Below are 18,762 nucleotides of genomic sequence, written 5' to 3' on the forward strand. Positions count from 1 at the left end.
AAAGACAGAAAAGAATGCAGTTGCAGTTGTCTTTAGTGATTTATGGTCTAGAATATATGCTGCACATGTTTTCAGGCTGTTTAGGTATATCAGCTGCTTTATAAACCTCACTGTACACTGCACAGTGACGCAAACACATTATTTATTAGTGTAAATAAAAATACATTTACGCACACCAATGTTTTTAGCGGTCCTTTACAAACCTGTACTGATTAAGATAACTATAATACTTCATTCAGATCTGCAGGGGCAAATTATACAGACAGACAGACAGAAGCGATGAGTTTTATGCTGCGAGAGAACCCTTGGTGCCGTGATTAGGCAGCAGAGAGACACGCCTGTCTCACACTTTGAGCCCAGGTGTTGAGGAGAGCAGTGACCGAGTGCTTGTCGGGAAGCTGCAGCAGTTTAGACGTCATGGTCCTGTGGAGATTCTGTAAGAATGGGTTTGCCTCTGCAAAGAAAGAGACACGTGAAATTGTGGCTGTATCAGATTTTACAGACTGCAGATCTAGTTATGTATTTATAATACAACATCTGTAAAAATGCCACAGCAAACTCTCTTACATGACTTACAGCACAAATTTTGTCTGTACACTTGCAAACTGTAACACATTCAAAGAGTGCTTTTCTTTTCATGTTACAGATTTACAGATTACAAATTTACATACAGTTTTGCCAAGCTGAAGTCTTGAGCCACCACTTTGACCCTGTGGAGCCACAGACTTGACCCTACCTCCTCAGTTCACTGAACCCCTCCACCAACCTGGAGCCATCAACTTGGCCCCACCCCCCTGTTTCACTAGTCTATTGAATTGAGGTGACTGCTCTATTACCGTATTGCTGATCATCGTTGACCCACTGAGGGCTCTGCTCAGGATAGTCTGACGGAATGCTCAGCTGGAGAGGAGGAACACTGGGAAGGGTCTTATCATCTGGAACAATGGAAACAAAATGAATCATACTATATAACAAGCTCCGCTTGTAGCTTTTAGAGTTAGTTTCTCTGTAACCTGTCTCCTCTGTGATAAACTTTTTTTTTCCTATGAACGATTAGGTGTTTAGAGAGACAGATTTTTTGACATCCAAACTCACCCAGTTTGCAAATGAGGTGCACTGTCCCATTGTTGCTACAGAAGGACGGGTCCAAGTTGACAAGGAATTTGGAATCAAGGCGTGCTACCTCCCCCTGCAGGATGTTTGGGATAGTCTGACGATCATCTTCCTCATACTTCCTCTTCCGAGTCGGAATGATGGGCCCTCTGCAGGTCGAGTGAGAGAGGTGTGGTTAAAGCAGTGCATGACGTAAGCATAATAATTCTTACTCTAAAGAATCAGATGTGTTTTTTCTGATTTCTGGCACAAAGAAGGTAAAGGAAGAAGAAATGTGTTATGGCACATCATACAAAATTTCCTTGTGAATGCAGTCTAGCATTATTAATGTTGAATGCTGAATTGCTGAGATTACTTCAAAAGCAAAGCGTTTCAGTGGCACTCACGTGATGGGTGGTCCGTGAATGGCCGTCATCGCGGGTGCAAACGTTCGATAGAGGGAGTGGTTGAAAACTGGTGAGCGGATGTTGGCCAAGACGGCATCGAGCAGTGGCTGGCACAGGTACTGCTTTTTGGAAGGCACTGTTGGAGGAGGAGGAGTAGGCTGAGGAAGGAATGCACAGGGATTAGAACATGATTATGGGATTCGAATAGGAATGCAACAGCTGGGTATAGATATTTTAATATCTAAAAAGGATGTTACATAATAAGAACAATGCATGTGTTGAGCTGGCATAACTGGCAGATATTCTGAATTAACTCTAATACTATAAGGCTTCATTTATACATTGCAATAACACGTATTTTCAGTGATTAGATCACGATCAAATGCATTTCATATGAAAGCATCATCACACTTTAAACACACACTGTGATCAGAAGGTGATCAAACAGAGTGCCTCTAGGGGGGTCGTCTGGTGACCTGAGATAAAATTATTTAGGGGGAAATGTGCCAATTTAATGATTGTTCTGTCTATGCATCATGATTTTATTTCATTTCTTCTGCACAATATCCAAATAAGCTAACTAGCTAGATGAGTCAGCAGGAAAGCAGCAGTGTGTGCTTGAATGTGGTCAAACACAACTGTGGAAAACAAGCGTATCCTGGATGAAGAAAATGAATAAGTGAAGGCTGCACATTACTGCTGATACTGTTATAATAGTTATAATATTTTGAAGTAATATTAATTACTCCTCTCTTGTACTGCATGCCACTTATCTAGTTGGCTTATTTGAATATTGCACAGGAAAAATGTGATGAAATAATGATGCATAGAGAATGCGGACATATATAAATACTATGTGTAAACAGTTCCATAATTATCCTGATATCAGTATCCTTTGATTCCCATCTAGTTTCCAAGTGTCATGTAGGTCCCTTGATTAGAAGGAGAGTGCTAACTGGTCTATTCTCTAGTGATCAGCAAACCAATCGCATGTGATTGCCTAGTGTCCCTCTGATTGAAAGGGAAAAAGAAAGACTGGGCCTCTGATCCAGACAGCAAGGAAACTTATACTCTTTTGGTCTTAGCATAGAAGTGTTGATCTCCTTAGACAGCAGGGTGTAAGTGCCTGTATGACTTACCACTGCCATGTCATTCTTGAGCTTCTCCAAGGCTATTTCACACTTCTGTAAGGTTTTAAGGGGGCATCTAGTGAAAGAGAAGGACAGTGGATGAGGCTAAACTAAAAGTCCAAACCTATGGACCGTATGAGTGCTTAATGAGCAGGTTGCGTATCTGCGTTCACCTGGTGTTGGGATCAGTGAGAATATTTAGCAGACTTTTCATCTTGCTCAGATCCTTCTTCCTTTCTGGAAAAGAAGCAGGAAAAATGCAACATTTACCCAGAAGAAAAGCAGCGACACTAGGAACAAAGCTGAAAAAAAATACAAACAATACCTTCATTTTTGTCAATTTTGTTAATCATCCTGCGCAGCGGTTCAATGTACTTGGAGAGCTGTTTGAGTTTGTCCATGTACAGCTGGTCCTCTGACTGGGACGCACTTGCTGGACTCATCACAGAGCTGGGGTTACCTGCAGGCAAGCACGAGCAAATCTTACCACACTTTCCAATCATCACAAGGTATTCTGAATCGCAAAATGACTTTAAATTACTCTTATTAGACACTTAACCCGAATTAATTTTACAGACAAGTTGCTCAAGAATTTGAGATGAACCCCCATTAAAAATCTACACACACATACACACACACACACACTGCTGTATTTTTATGCTTGTACTGCCTTTATATCAGCTCTCCAACGCTCTCTACTGGTGTTACCTAGTTTATAGTAAACCATGAACAAAATCTAATTTGCCTGAGTTTGCTGACATAAAAGATACCTTAAAACAAGCAACATTAGATTAGGAAAGTATTATCCTCTTTGCCTCAATATAAACTAAAAGTGGGATTATTTTTATGAAAACAGGTTATAACTATGTCTTTATTTTCCATTTATATTGTATGTCTCTTCCAACGTAGAAGATCACTGGCTTGATCTTTCTCGGTTGACGGATAAATGATTTTTAGCTACAGCTTATGGCACTGTAGCAATTTATTTGCCAATTAATGTAGCAAATAATGTCTCCTTACGACACTTACCACTTTCCTAGACATGTAGATCAATATCAGATAAAAAACTTCCAACTCCTGATTTCAGTGGAACATTGGGGTTAGCACTAGGGTTTGTCCCATTAGTGTTACCGTAGTTCAGTGCTATATTAATTCAGACCTGGAACATCTCTGTCTATCCACAGCAATGTTCAATCCTAAAACCTCAGCACTCACATCATAAAGGGCATATATGTCTTTATATCAATGCATGTAGAATAATTTTTGTTTTCTTCTCCATCGCCCCTATATGGGATCCGTAATTTTACGCAGCACTGAGCTAACCATAGTCCTTCCTAAAACAAAAGCACCACATCTACTATATAAACACTAAATCCAGAGTACTACTGGCAAATATAGTGTTAGAGAGGGAAAACGTGTCTTACGGTCCAGAATATATGGCATTTATGCCAAGAGGCCTACACTGGTGTGCTGCATACCTGGAGTGCTGAGTGGTCCAGGAGACGGCACTTGCATTGGGTAACTCTGTGGTGTACGTGCTGTGGCTGGACTTTGTGAAGGCTGTGGGGAAGGACTGGGTTGGAAACCTCCTGGAGATGGAGTTGGACCAGAACTGAAAAACAAAAACAATATATTTCCATGACCATCATGTCCTTACAGCAATTTCCACTAAAGTGGAACACCATGGCTTCTATTACAATGATGACATGCCTGGTTATGATGTTATTAGACAAAACTTTTGCACTGTAAGACGTGTGTGTGTGAGACATGGTCAGGGAGCGTTGGATTACCACTTCTCAAATACATATGCTTTCCACTTTTCCTTTTTAATATTACACTACAAACATGACTTCTAAATAATAAAGCGATTCTAAATAAGTTAAAAGAATCAGTGTGGTGCAGTTGAAGTAAAATACTGAGTGATGGGTGCTTCATCACAGGTGTTACTGTTACCATCCCAAAGTTGATTATTTTCCTATAACAGCATGACAAGAATGTCAAGTCATACTTTTTATCCATTTAAAGCTACATTTAATGTTGTGGAACATCCACAAAATACATTCTCTCTCTCTTTCTCTCAATTAATAAGTCCCAAAGGCTTTGAGAGCTTCTGACCAGAATGGATTCAGGCAGAAGTGCTTTTATAAAGTGAACTCAAACATAATGTGACAGAGACAGTGTTACTACTCATTTAACTCCTTTCAATTCTGTGTTTCTCAGCTTCTAGAAGTTTCCCTAAAGTTAAAAAAGAACAAGAGGAAACCTATGAATGGATGCTGATGGAGAACTTTACATGAACATGTGTCATTTAGGATGCATTTCCCAATTTTTAGGTGCTATGAAAGTCTACACAAATAAGTGTAAAATTCTTTACACAATCTATTAGGATTTAGAGTCGTGAAGATTTAGAGACCCACAGGAATGAATGTACCTGACAGAGTTGGGTTGTGAGGAGAGCGGCTGTGGAGAGGGTTGAGGCTGGGGGGGAGGTGGCATGGAAGGCTGGGGTGTCTGGACTTGGACCGGAGATGGTGAGGACATCTGCTGACCCTGTGGAGAAGAAGATAGAGTCAAAATGAACATGAATCTGTGAGTTACTACTCTAACTAAACAACCCTAATGGCCATTAAAGCTTCTGGACTGTCACACACATAAAACACCAGCTTACACTATGAGGCTCACTGTTCCACTTACCTGTACAGCTTGCAGAAATAGCAATAACACCTTACCACCCTTTTCCCCTACACACATAAGGATTGGGTTTAAATGGGGGAGGGGGGGACAAAGGGGGACAAGGGGGGACAGCTGTTATGTTAAGGCTTGCTCATGGACAGCCTCTCTGTTGCGAGGGGGTGTAGAGGGGGAGCCACAGACATGGGCACCTACTGGAAAGCCAGCACTCTGCCCCTGGTGTAAATACCTGTGGCATTTGCTGTCCTCCCATGGCAGCAGGGTTTGGAGGAATGGCAGAGTTCGGAATGGCGCGGGGCAACCGGGGTGGCATTTGTATCCCAGCACGGGGCATCATCTTTGAGGAGGACAGAGGGGACAACAGACATGTCACAAGCAAAAACAATAAATGCAGTGCATCAGCGGATATGAGAGAAAGCACATGCACACATGCACACTCAGAAAACTCAGGTCTAATGAGGGACTACAGGCACAGAAGCACATACATAGGGAGACGTTCTGAGACGCAGGTGATCACCTATAATAAAGTGTGAGCTCAACTGTGACTTTCTTCTTGTGCAGATTAGAAACAGCAACAGGCTAATGGGCAGCATGCTAACTCCTGATTTATCATGCCAGATGAGAGCGAATGTGATGCATGTATCTATGTCTCATGAACTTATTGCTAAATGAACAGTTGAGGCAAAAATCAAATCAAAAGGTACACCGGATTCCTCCTTACCCCATATGCAATCAATCAGCAACAAGTAATGCAACGCTATCCATAAATACAGGCCCAAATTGTCATGCACTTACTTCAGACATCTTATATTAAAAAAAAAAAAAGATTGTAAAATTGCAGGGGATGCATGCTATTTAGTTTATAATTTCATTCCAAGCAGAGCTAAATTATCATCATCACATACAGCTTTCCACTACAATTCCTCCTTCAAACTCTGAGGGATCAGAACCTATTGTGCAATTGTCCCAGACATGCCCCATAACAGTTCAGCTACACATGAAGTTTAGATTATGTTTATGAATTACAGAAAGTCACACTAAATCCTACACCACACCAGCCCATCTGTGTGACCACTGAAAAAGTGAAATGTGGCAGAACTTTGAGGCAGAACTTTATTTTGGGTGAAACAGACTTCCATTAATTGTTCGCTCCTTTCCAAAGAAAGATTGTGTGTTAGTTTACTAGTTGATGATGAAAGGTATACCACAGTGCTGTTGAATTCTAGATTCTGATTGGTCAGAAGGTGTTTGCTAATTTTCTATAACAGATGCTCTGACAGTGCAGCTGCAAATCACAGGTTTAAATTTATGTCTTCATACTATTGTTTCTATAAGAACAGCTCATTCACAACAACTTGTGTTGTGGACTGTGCACATAATTATTTAAAAAAAAACAAAAAAACTTTTTAACAATCTTTGATATGGTGAAGTTTTCCGTAAGGAGCTGTTTACTTAACATTTATGGAAGGAATCTCCAGTATCAGCACTTTGTAACAGTCAGAGATAAAGTGATAAATTTAAGTTTTCCAACTTGGGAAAAAGTCTTCAGGACCAATGTGCATTTTCTCAATAACATGATAAAAATTTTTTGTCTTATTAACTTCAAGAGGAATCAAAAAGACAGGCTGGTGAAGGAACGACTGTTAATAGCTGCTATAACGTGTACAAAGTGATAATAGGAACTTGTTTCGCAGACATTCCACAACATTAAATGGTACTCTAAACGAATTAAAAAGTATGGCATGCCGTTCATTAATGCATAAAAACTGTGATGTCGATAAATCGCTGTGGTATAAGAGAAATAAAACATTGGGGTGTGCTGTTAAAGGAAATAATCTACTGCGTGGTGGTAACCTTTGTGGGTCCATCACACCAGCCAGTCACTCATTATTTTACTATAACAGCAACACACCAAGTGTTTTATTCCCTACTTAAAAGGCATACAAACAAAAGCATAACTGTAATAACAGTTATATCAAACAGTTAGTAAACTCACAAGCACATGTATGCAGTGACTCAAAAGAAGCAGAGCATGCAGTCAGTTTGTTAGCCACGGAAAGCAAGGCAAAAGAAAATAAAGACCCCTCTCAAGCTCTAAGCACTAAAACCTTTTAACCTGTTCTTGTGGAGTACTTTACATCAGGCATACGTGATTATATGTGTGTATGAGTCAGACGGGAGATATATATTATACCATATAACTGCAATATATATTAAGAGACATGAATGCTATCATTCCCTCAAAGGAACGAAACACACAGGGGGACAGTTCAAGAGACCTCTCAATGAGTTAGTTTAATACTGGGAAACAGAAAAGAGGTTTTGTTCAGTGTCTTTTCTACAGGCTCCCCCTCCTCCTCACCAGGAAGGTCATTAACTAATAGATGCATCTCCACCAAAGGAACCGATTTAATTCCAGGAACCTTTTTACTTCCTGCTATTGCAGCTAGACATGTGCCAAGAATCAGTTATGCAACATACTGTCATTTATTAAAACACAATGTTACTGTAAACAGTAACATTTCTCTAGTCCCACCTGGTTCTTTTGGATGGACGTAGGCCACATCTTGAACAAAACTAAAGGCACTTTGTTTATATACATTTTATAAAATGCAATCAAGATTATAAATAAATTAGTGTTATATGGTAAGTCAATATTAATAAAAGTTAAAATTATGATATGAAAACTATAATATTGGCACATGCCTCATTGGGGCAGAGCTTGCTCTGAGTTTAGAGCACTGATTGGTCAAACGTGTTTGCAGAATTATTGCCCATTTGACTCACTAAAAAAAACTATTACTAAGATATGCTTATTACTAAGATATGCTTTTTAATCTGAGAAGACAGGAGTTCTTAGTAGTTCTTCAGCTCCTCAAAAAATACTGAAAATCATGGTGAAAATGCATCATATTACAGGCTCGTAATGTGAAGTGTGGGAATTTCACTGGCCCTTTTTCCACCATTTTCACTGTTATAATTAGAAATAAATTAGAACCTTATAGACTCTACGATACCCACTCAAATACAGTCTCATGTATTTAAACATTTTAGTCAGTAATTCTTTTCTTTGCTGGCTTTGTGAGGATTCAGTGGGTCAACAACCAAAAGAAAACAATCCATCAAGTATTAATATTAATGTTCACTCAGTTGGCATGCATTCACTCCAGGCTCAATCCATTCATTCCCTTCCCATGTGGCCGTTACAGCTTGCACAGCTCTTACCGGGCCAGAAACTGTCACAAGCTGGGCCTGAACTGCTGCTGCCTGCTGGGCTTGCTGGACTTGCTGCTGCTGCTGCTGCTGCTGCTGCTGCTGCAAAACTCTAGCCTGCTCAGACGCACACATACAAAATGCACACGAAAGCCAGCAAGCAAAAGGTCAATAAATGCATAAGAAATATTATTTGGATTGGAAGACAAATTAAGGACATATATCTTTTTGTGTAAAAGAGTAATACTAAATAATGTGTTATTACATCATTGTTAAATTACAACTGCATAAGAGAATACTTAAAGTTTAGTAAACAACGGCTGTGAGAAACGGTCAAAACATGGTGTCATTGTGGTCGTATGTTATCACTTATAAGTTATAGTGAATTCTGCCATGAGCAGCGCTATGTGGAAAAAGTGCATTCCTTGCCACGGGTTGCGTGTCACTATACAATCCCACTCAGGTAGTTTAGCGTCAGATCAGGGGCACATGCTAGCTCACATAAGCCAATCCCACCTGTGTGTTGTTAATTGAGTGTTGATTGAGGTCTTTTTTGCTGTTATCATCTTTATTTGCACTAATAAAATTTAAATAGCACTGTTCTTAACCTGTTTTTGCTTTAACTAGGGAAAAGATGACTATTCAACTACCTTTTTTGAATTACTGGTCAGCTAGTAAAAATTAACAGCCTTGAAACACTATTAGCTAGTAGTGCTCACTTATAAGCAACCTGCCAGTTGAGTATTCAAGATAAAGTAAGTTTTGCTATATATATATATATATATATATATATATATATATATATATATATATATATATATATATAGCAAAACTTACTTTCATAACCCATTCATTTACTATCAAAACCATTGTTCTCTGATAGCATGAGGTGTCTCGCCCTCCTGTGAATTTTTCAAAAGCCATTTTTCCACTGTGCCAGTCCAATGGATGCTTAACAAACGTCATGTTTGCGTTTCGCTTCCTGGAAAGTTTGATCGAAACTCGATCAAGGCAAAAGCCCCAAAATGTTGGGACTGTGTTTTATTTTGTTTTTCTGGTTGAGTTGTTGAGAGCACGCCAGAACACACATGTTGGAGAAATAAAGCAAGCCCTGATGCTCTGTCAAAGTCTCCCAAGTCCTCCTTCCCACCTACTGGGTTCTACAGTGGTGCCGAAACCCGGAAGGAGGTACCAGATGCTATCGTGGACACTTCTCCACTTAGTGAGTTTTAGTGCACTATGCAATGTGATGCCTGAACGCAGTGGTTCTTTGCAACATCTCAGCATGCAGAGTTGCCGAAGCACTCTTCCGACTTATCTCCCAAGTCAGGATTCCGAAAGAGATCCTGACTGACCAGGGCACTTCTTTTCATGTCACACACTCTTTGCAAATTGTATGAATCATTGGAGATTAACATCTGTCTGTCTCCTGAGCCCTCCTTCCCACACACCTTCACACATACTGGGTTCTACAACCTGTTAATGGACTAAGCCTCTAATCCTGCATTCATAATAACTGGCAAAAAGCATTCCAACACAGTATTCCAAATCCATTTCATTTTGCTATTGTATTCCATCTTAGTATATAACATCCTGCATTGTGTATGTGTGTTTTTTATTCAGTTGGTTTTGTGTGACAGACACACTGCGGCAAAGTGACATCAGTCTATATAAGGTGAGACGGGACAACCTTGACTGTTCACAGATATTTATAGAAATGTTAACAAATAACTTACTGTGGCAGCTCTGATTATGGCGTACTTTAATAAAACACACTTTAGCATTGATGAAATCATACATGTATGTTGCATTGTGACTGCCGGTAATCCTCACCTGGAAAGCCTGCTGGGCCTGCTGGATCTTCAGCTGCTGCTGATGCTGCTGCTGCTGCTGGCTGAGGGTACCAATGGCCGGGTGCTGCCCAGGGGGCATCTGACCGGCCAAAGCCTGGGGCACAAGAATCTGGGGGGGAGGCTGGGAATGTGGGGGCATCTGACCTGGCTGGGCCTGAGCTTGCTGAAGCTGTTGCTGCTGCTGTTGTTGTAAATGCTGAATGGACTGAGCCTGGGCCTGAGCATGAGCCTGTTGCTGCTGTTGCTGTTGGAGTTGCTGAAACTGTGCTAACTGCTGCTGCTGAAGCCGGGACTGATGCAGCTGGAAGGAGAAGCAATCAAATTAACCAGAGATGCACTGCATGTTCAGCAACCGAATACATTCAGCTGAAATTTAAATTTGAGTTTAAATGTATACCCTGTTTTTCTTGTTTTGGTTATGGACTGCATAATACCGTAAAAAATTCTCCACCATGTGAATACAGAACATTATGACTGTACAAAACAACTGAACTACTAACTGGAATACTGAACATTCAAAACAGAGAAAACATAAGATCAAACAGAGTGAAAAAACTCACAGCCTGAATATGGCCCGTTAATCTAATGTGTGAAAAATATAACATTACTGTATATATTGCAATAATAACATATTAGCCAATGTTATTATACCTCAGTGCTGTTGAATTTTCAAATCTGATTAATCAGGTGTTGATTAATTTTATTTATTTATTTTTACAACAGCAGCACTGTTTATTTAACATTTATAGAAGGAGTCTCCAGTGTCAGTGCTCTGTAATGCTCAGAGTTAAAGCTGTAACTAAGTTTTCCAAAATAAGAAAGGTGACTTTATGTTTTACAGCTTCTCTGTAACATGACAAGCTGCATTTTTACTGAGGCTGGTGAGGGAACGACTGTTGAACAATAGCTGGCATAATGTAAGTGATACGGGGTTCGCCGATATTCTACAACATTAAAAATGTAACTATAAAAATATCTACAAAAGTATGATGTGTCATTCATCAAATTTTAAAAAATGTTGGCAAATTGCTGTGGTATAAGAGGTATACTTTGGGTTGTATGGGTCAATAATCAACTTTGGTGTGATCACGGTAACTCTGCTTTATCACCCCTCACCCCCTTTCACTCAATATCGTATGGCAAAAGCAGTGTTTTTTATTCAGCTTCTCTAAAACAAATTATAAATCATAGCAACATTGCTATTCATAATAAAAATTACTGGTACCTAAAATTGCATTATTGAGGATAATGCAATATTGTTTCATCATTTTCAGAATAAACATACATGCTCTGAGTGGAAACAGCTGTTTTTTTTTTTTAACGGAATCGTTAAAAGCGTAACGTTTCATTTTTCCAGATTCATAAAAATTCCTCTATTTTCAGTGTCAATTTATTTTTGTAGACATTAAACAAAAGGATAATCAAACAGGTTTTTAAAAACAACACTGCTGTTTTGCTGGCAGTTTGTTAGCACACCGAAATATCATGATACATAATGCGTATTGTAAAATTTGTTTTCAAGTATAATGATGATGATTTCTGTTATATCACCCAGCCCTAATGCATATGTTTCCTTCCAGTAACAGGCTCCTCAGCATATCCATAAAACAATGCAAGAATTGACAACATTTCAGACATTGAAAACGCAGGTCCCAAGCACCAATCATGTTCATAGTGCAGTTTTGTTTTTGTTTTTTTTTTTAAAACATGTGCTGACCTGGTTCTGTTGTTGTTGTTGCTGTTGTGCCTGGGCCTGCTGCTGTTGCTGGTTCTGGTGTTGCAGTGACTGATTTTGATGATGCTGCTGCTGCTGCTGTTGTTGCTGCTGCTGCTGTTGCTGCTGTTGTTGTTGCTGCAGCTGCTGCAGTTTTAACTGCTGCTGGGCCTGAAACTGCTGCTGCATGGCCGTCTGCTGCATGGCCGTCTGCTGCTGAGGCTGGAACTGCTGAAACTGGATGGACTGCTGTTGCTGCTGTGCCATCTGCAACTGCACTGCTGCTCCAGCTGTGTCACAAATTCAAACATAAAATAAATTTGCAAAGAGGTGCTATTTCAAGCGTAACAGCAATGACACCTCTCGCATCAGTGCATCTGCATGATGAACGTACCACCCTGCTGATTTCCGGCAACTCCCTGCATGGCGTGCTGGCCTATCGGCATCTGGTTCATGGCCCCCATGGCACCCATTGGGGCTCCAGGAGGACGAGAGGGCATGCCAATAGTGCCGGGGCCTCCGGGACCACCTACCCCTGTTAGAGTCTGTAGAGGGTTCATCTGATCTGAGGTGGGCAAAAAGAGGCAGAACTGAAATACTGCATTCAGACAGAGACAGAGAGAGAGAGAGAGAGAGAGAGAGAGAGAAAGATAGCATACCTGATCCTCCTTGTGCTTTTTTATCTGGGGGGAAAAGAAAAAAAAATCAACAGATTGCTGGTTTTATTAAATGCACTTAAAAGCGGATAATAGAAAGCATTAGATTAACAAAACAATATGAACAGAGGACTTACGGATGTCTCTGAAATGAATGATCAGCCTGGCAACCATGGACAGATACTCCTCCTGTTTACATTCACAATCATCTCACTGAATATCTACTTAATTAATGTGCTGGTTATTTCACATATCACTCACAGACATTACTTACTCTGCTTTTGGCTTTGTTAAACACATGATTCTCCATGTCATTGCTGGATTTGGTGTGAGCTGTTCCAGCTTTGCGCATGGCATCCTCTCTGTAAATAATAAAAGAATGTCTCAATAACAGTGGATCAAACACTTCACAACATCAACCAGGCCTGAGAAAAGTGGTGCAAGATACCCAACCCTTGCCAAGAAATTAGCTTTTCATTTACAGGAGAAAGATGAAACTGAGCATGTATTTCATGAATGCAATACGGGTTGCAATACAGGGTACTGGACATCATAGACACACTTACACTCACCATCCACTTTATTAGGAACACCAGTTCACGCATATTCATGCAAGTATCTAATCAGCCAATCATGTGGCAGCAGCACAATGCAAAAAATTATGCTGATACAGGTCAAACATTAGAATGAAGAAAAAATGTGATCTCTGACCCCGATCGTGGCATGGATATTGGTACCAGATGGGCTGGTTTGAGTATTTCAGAAACTGCTGATCTCCTGGGAATTTCAGTCTCTAGAGTTTACACAGAATGGTGCTACATTTGCATGATTTTTTTTGCATTGCACTGCTGCCATATGATTGGCTGATTAGATAACTGCATGAATGTGCAGCTGTACAGTTGTTCCTAATAAAGTGGACAGTGAGACACCTTTACTGCTGTCTGTCTGCTCATGAAAACTCACCTGCTAGAAGCCTCGAATAGAGAAAGGACAATATTTTAATAGCGCCATACAAAAAAATAAATAAATAACTAAGTGAAATCGCAAAATAAAATGCTTCCCTACTCCTGATATATATATCCAGTGACATACAGTTGAAATTTCCTTAGATTATTGTAAAAAATTTAATAAACGACAACGAGACACTGACACACTGTACAGCACACGTGTGGAAAGGTTTGGTCTTGAGCGTTGGCTGACGGGGCAGAATGGGATAGATGTTTACAAGCGTGTGTGTATGAAAACACTATGAAAAGAGAGACTGTGAACGAGAATAAAAACATCTGAGAATGAAAAGATCAAAGCCATCAGGATTTCAATTTCAAAAAAAGGAGAAAGGAGGACGATGAGAAACAGGACAAAGATAAAGGTATGTTATGTATGTCATCTCTTATGATGTTTTGCAGTAACTTTACGAATGTGTAATTTTGCAGTGCTAGTTATACTAACACCATAATAGTCAGCAATAGCCAAATTACATGAAAGTTTGGATTGTGCAGTATAACAGTTTTAATAACCTAAATTATATTCTTATATTGTAACAAACTTTTTTTTGTGTGTCCATGTCATTTGCACTACAGTGGAGACCAAGGAAGCCAGAACCACCACTGGTCAAGCCACTTTATATTCTTTTTTTTTTTTTGCACTTCCCTCCAATTTATCATTCAATATTTTCTCCAGCATAGCTACAGGAACACAGTTTAATATGTTGCAGCAAAAGTTGTCTACAAAATATTTTGTAAACTGATTTGCTGTTAGATGTATTTTGGTCTTCTATCAAACAACGTTAGCATAATGCTAATGTTGCTACTTAGACTTTGGCTGATTGTGGGGTGCACAGGTGTCTTTATGACAGCTAACGACCTCACACAGGTGCTACTAATTTAGAATCATGAGCAGAGTGTAGCTGGACTATTTAAAAGCAAAATAACAGGTCTTTGAGGGTCAGAAATCTGGCTGATAAGCAAGTGATCAAATACTTATTTAACACAGTAATTCACAAATAAATTGTTTAAAAAAAAAATCATACAATGTGATTTCCGGATTTGTATTTTTAGATTCTGTCTCTCACAGTGGAAGTGCACCTATGCTGCAAATTGTAGACCCCTCCATGATTTCTAAGTAAGAGAACTTGCAAAATCACAGGGTGATCAAATACTTATTGACCTCACTGTATTTACCTGTGAGATAATGTTATCTTCCCTCAAATTTTAGATACTTTTTCCATGTATATTTAAAATAAAGAAGGAATGCAATGCCCTTAATTAATACACAACGTACACCATTCCTTGAAAGTGATGCCTTAATAGTCCCTGCTAATGCTAACTCTAGTTACCTAACTGCTAGAGACCTAATATTGAGAGTCTGATTCATCTTTCCTAATGCACCTTTACAATCACGCTCGTCTACGAACGAGTCGACTCTTTGAACGGCTCTTTAAGGTGAACGTTGAGAATCCGACTCATTTATATGAACCGGTTTTGCTGTCCTTTTCACTCCTTTCCATTCCTTTCTTTCTTCGTAAATGTTGTCGGTCAGTCAGTCCATGAGTGAAAGAGTGACATTCACTTATTCATTCCTTCATTCAACTTCAGTACCTGCTTAAATACTTCCTTGGAAACCGCTTTTCAACATCGGAGCCGTTTGAGAAGTGAAAGAGTCGGCCATTATTGATGAGCTGAATCAAATGATCTGACTCACTGTAAAGAGGCGGAATTCCTCAACAAAACGCATTTATGAGTTTTATGGACCACTATATGTATGAGCTGTTCCCTAACTGAGATGTAGATTTCGTTGAAAATAGTTTTATTTTCTGTTTTTGTGTTTAGGTGTTAGGTAAATATCTCCAATTCCACTTGGAACCCTTTCTGTTTCTGGTCCAGTGGATGAAAACACAGCTATGCGACATTAGCTAACACTGGCTAACTCAGGTAGAAAAATAATATTTATCATTTGTCAATTTACACTGCTACATAAGTGCTAATGTGTTACACAATACGGTGTGTTGCATTTTATTTATTTAATTGTCAGCAGACGGGTTAAATTTAGCTCAATAGATGCTAAGATTAATGCTAAGCTACGTAGATAGCTAGCATAATGATTAGCTAGCGCTGACCAGACGGATCTTATATACGTTCTCAAATGAGTTTAACCTCCTGAACAGTTTAATCCGTATTTTTTAAGGACTTACATTTGCGTGACTACTTTTTGTCTGAATCCTTGACTCCTCCAATCATTATCAGGTCCAGGAACCTCCATCCCCGACATTGTAAATCTCCTAACAGTTAACACTAACCTGAATTAATTTGCGAATGAATCAGCTGTGTGAGTCGGTTCTTTTACTCGGCTCTTTCATGTCAACGTTGAGAGCCGATAAATTGATAAGAATCTTCTTAATGAAGTTCAGACACAACAGGGCACAATAATGTATTATATAATTTCAGTAGACTTGCTGAAATGCAACACAAAGTAATGTTAATTTCCTAACTATAAGATAGAGTAAAAACATTTCAGACAAAGAAGAAAAATCGTAAGTATCTGCTATCGTTAATTTCGTAAAAGGAAAAAAGGCAGTGAGCCATTCGGAAGCCGAATGAGTCGGTTCTTATTGGAGAGCTGAGTCAAATAATCTGATTCATTGAAAAGAATCGGAATTTTCATCACTAAAAAAAAAAAAACCTCAACTACAAACCAGAAGTTAGCATGAACTTGGGGCTATGGATGCATAAGTAGGGGTTCAAAAACGAAGTGCTGAAACCCTATTGTTTTTGTAAGAATTATTATTATTATCGTTATTATTATTATTATTATTGTTATTATGCCGTAAAACTGATAGTGCAGACCAAACCGTAAGTCCTAGAGATCTGAAACTTTAAGGGATGGTACAGTAGCACTCCACCGGTCTACACCGGCTCAAAGGGTCGCCCCGATCGGCCACACGGTGGCGCTACAGTGATCAAAACAAAACCTAAAAAAAAATTACAAAACTGCATAACTTTTGAACCATTTCTCATTGGAATCCTTGGCTCAAGACGAACAAAACGTACATCTCTGATTTCATTTCCGCCATGAAAAATATTCCGCCATATTGGATTCTTTGCGAAAGATATTCCACACTACGGTTATCATGTTGACAGCAAGCAGCTATAATAAATCTAGCAGATATAATAAATGTAGCACTACAGGTCTTTTCACCTCCCCACAGTGATCTCTTTCAGAGAGTGGATGTGTGGGGGGGGAGTCTGGAGACTGTCCCATCTTTCCACATGCAATGCCAATACTTCAGATCTCTTCAGCTGTTTTCACACTTACATAATCATCAGCTAGCCCACAACATCATGTATAACCACACAGTAGGGAGATAAGATTTAGCAAATTATTTTATTATTAACAAAGCATTTGCAACATTAAATATGCATATTTATTCACACATAAACACCTGTAAAGAAAAAGATATAAAATACAATTAAAAATAATGTAAAATAAATATAAATAATAATGATAATAATGTAAATTATGAATGTTGCTGTGTAGAATTTATTGTCCGTTCGCTGGGGTGGAGTTAGTGATTTGGGGCCCTAGGCAAAATATAGGAATGAGGCCCATTATTTAGTATTAATCATTAATATATATATATATATATATATATATATATATATATATATATATATATATATATATAATTTGCATTTTTAGGGGCCCCTTGGATTCTGGGGCCCCACAGCGGTTGCCTACCTTTGCGTAGTGCTAAGTCTGACACTGTTCGTTCGTTGGTCCTTTCCCACTACTAGAAGTGTGCTGGGACAGTCCATCACGCAACAGGAAGATCACAGCGCATCTCAATTCCCGCAAACTTGCATTCTGTGTCCTCCTGTCCTTCTGAGTTCGTTCTTCCAAGATAGCCTGGCAAGACCGGTCTTAGAATTGAGAAACAGCCTTACTTTGGCGAACTAGTCCTAGGCCAGTCGTCCAATTGGAAACAAATCAGTGCAGGAAGATTCTCTGGAGTCCCTTTATCAATAATTCTCAAAAAAATATTGAACTTTTGATTTAACCTCACGATGACACGTCAAAAAGTTTGAAGTGGGCATGGCTACTTTTACTTAAATGGCTATTAACGGACTGGAGATTATGTGGTCAATATGAGGTCACATTACTGAGTGTGACCAGTTGTTGGCGCTATAACAGGAAAAAACATGAAATTGGCTCTAACTACAGAACCATTGGTCTAATTGACTTGAAAATTTGCATGCAGTGTCTTTGTCAAAGGTCCAATCAATATTTATGAGGAGAGTCGCATACCTCGAAAAGCATGTCTGCCATTGGCCAATTAATTTTCAGCAGCCATTAGACAAGGTTAAGAAAGGCCGATCAAGAGCGAAACTTTGTGGACTTGCTTGACTCTTGGCTCCAGAGGTCTGTGAGAAATTTTAAACTAATCAGCTTCTGAGGGGTGCTATCAAGATTTTCATGCACATAAATGGTTTTATATACCAGTGTTTCACACAAACACAAGTAATTCACACTGTTTGATGGAGCTCCTCATTCTGAACAGCTTTGCTTCAAGAACCATTGGAGTCAGTCAAAGTGTTCATTAAATATTTGCGATTAACGTTTGTGAACTAGTCCTAGGTTTTTCGCTCAACCAAAATAAAACCAGTGCAGGACAGTTGTTTGGACTCCTTAGATCAATAATTATTAAAAAAAAAAAAAAAAAAGTTGAACTTGTGATTCATCACCCTGATGGCAGGCAAAAACATTTGAAGAGGGCGTGGCCACTTTTACTGAAATGGCTCTAACTCTTGAACTCTTGAGATATTTTCACCAAACTTGGCACACTTATGTATGGGCTTAATCTGAGGTCACACACACAGAATGGCAGAGCTTGGCCACATGGTCCTGCTATAACAGGACAAAACATGAAACTGGCACTAAATATGGAACCATTGGTCCAGTCAACTTGAAATCTTGCACGAAGTGTCTTTGTCCAAGGTCCCATCAGTGTCT

General features: G+C 39.3%; 1 protein-coding gene across 2 annotated transcripts; it reads right to left on the minus strand.

Annotated features, from left to right (window-relative positions):
• Positions 1–125: 125 nt before the first annotated feature.
• Positions 126–16,092, minus strand: med15 (mediator complex subunit 15). 2 transcript variants are annotated; one of them, XM_026941344.3, is made up of 18 exons: positions 15,947–16,092; positions 13,031–13,118; positions 12,894–12,945; positions 12,760–12,783; positions 12,495–12,665; positions 12,104–12,390; positions 10,367–10,687; positions 8,546–8,650; positions 5,550–5,657; positions 5,061–5,179; positions 4,108–4,241; positions 2,955–3,089; positions 2,803–2,866; positions 2,639–2,705; positions 1,500–1,657; positions 1,096–1,262; positions 837–935; positions 126–454 (listed from the first exon to the last, which is right to left on the minus strand). In XM_026941344.3, the coding sequence occupies exons 1-18, from the start codon at positions 16,021–16,023 to the stop codon at positions 318–320; spliced, it is 2,313 nt and encodes a 770-aa protein (XP_026797145.3). In that variant the 5' UTR covers positions 16,024–16,092; the 3' UTR covers positions 126–317. The 2 variants fall into 2 exon arrangements, with proteins under 2 accessions (XP_026797145.3, XP_026797146.3); XM_026941345.3 differs by lacking the exon at positions 5,550–5,657.
• Between the last annotated feature and the right edge of the window lie 2,670 nt (positions 16,093–18,762).

This window comes from Pangasianodon hypophthalmus, chromosome 15, assembly GCF_027358585.1.
Source record: "Pangasianodon hypophthalmus isolate fPanHyp1 chromosome 15, fPanHyp1.pri, whole genome shotgun sequence".
Classification (NCBI taxonomy): Eukaryota; Metazoa; Chordata; class Actinopteri; order Siluriformes; family Pangasiidae; genus Pangasianodon; species Pangasianodon hypophthalmus.

Coding starts and splice junctions, on each gene's coding strand:
- med15 (XM_026941344.3), bottom strand. CDS start 16,023: ATGTCGGGGATGGAGGTTCCTGGACCTGATAATGATTGGAGGAGTCAA. Junction 12,784..12,893: donor CATTCATTTCAGAGACATCC/GTAAGTCCTCTG, acceptor TTTTCCCCCCAG/ATAAAAAAGCACAAGGAGGA. Junction 5,658..8,545: donor TTGTGACAGTTTCTGGCCCG/GTAAGAGCTGTG, acceptor TCCTCCTCAAAG/ATGATGCCCCGTGCTGGGAT.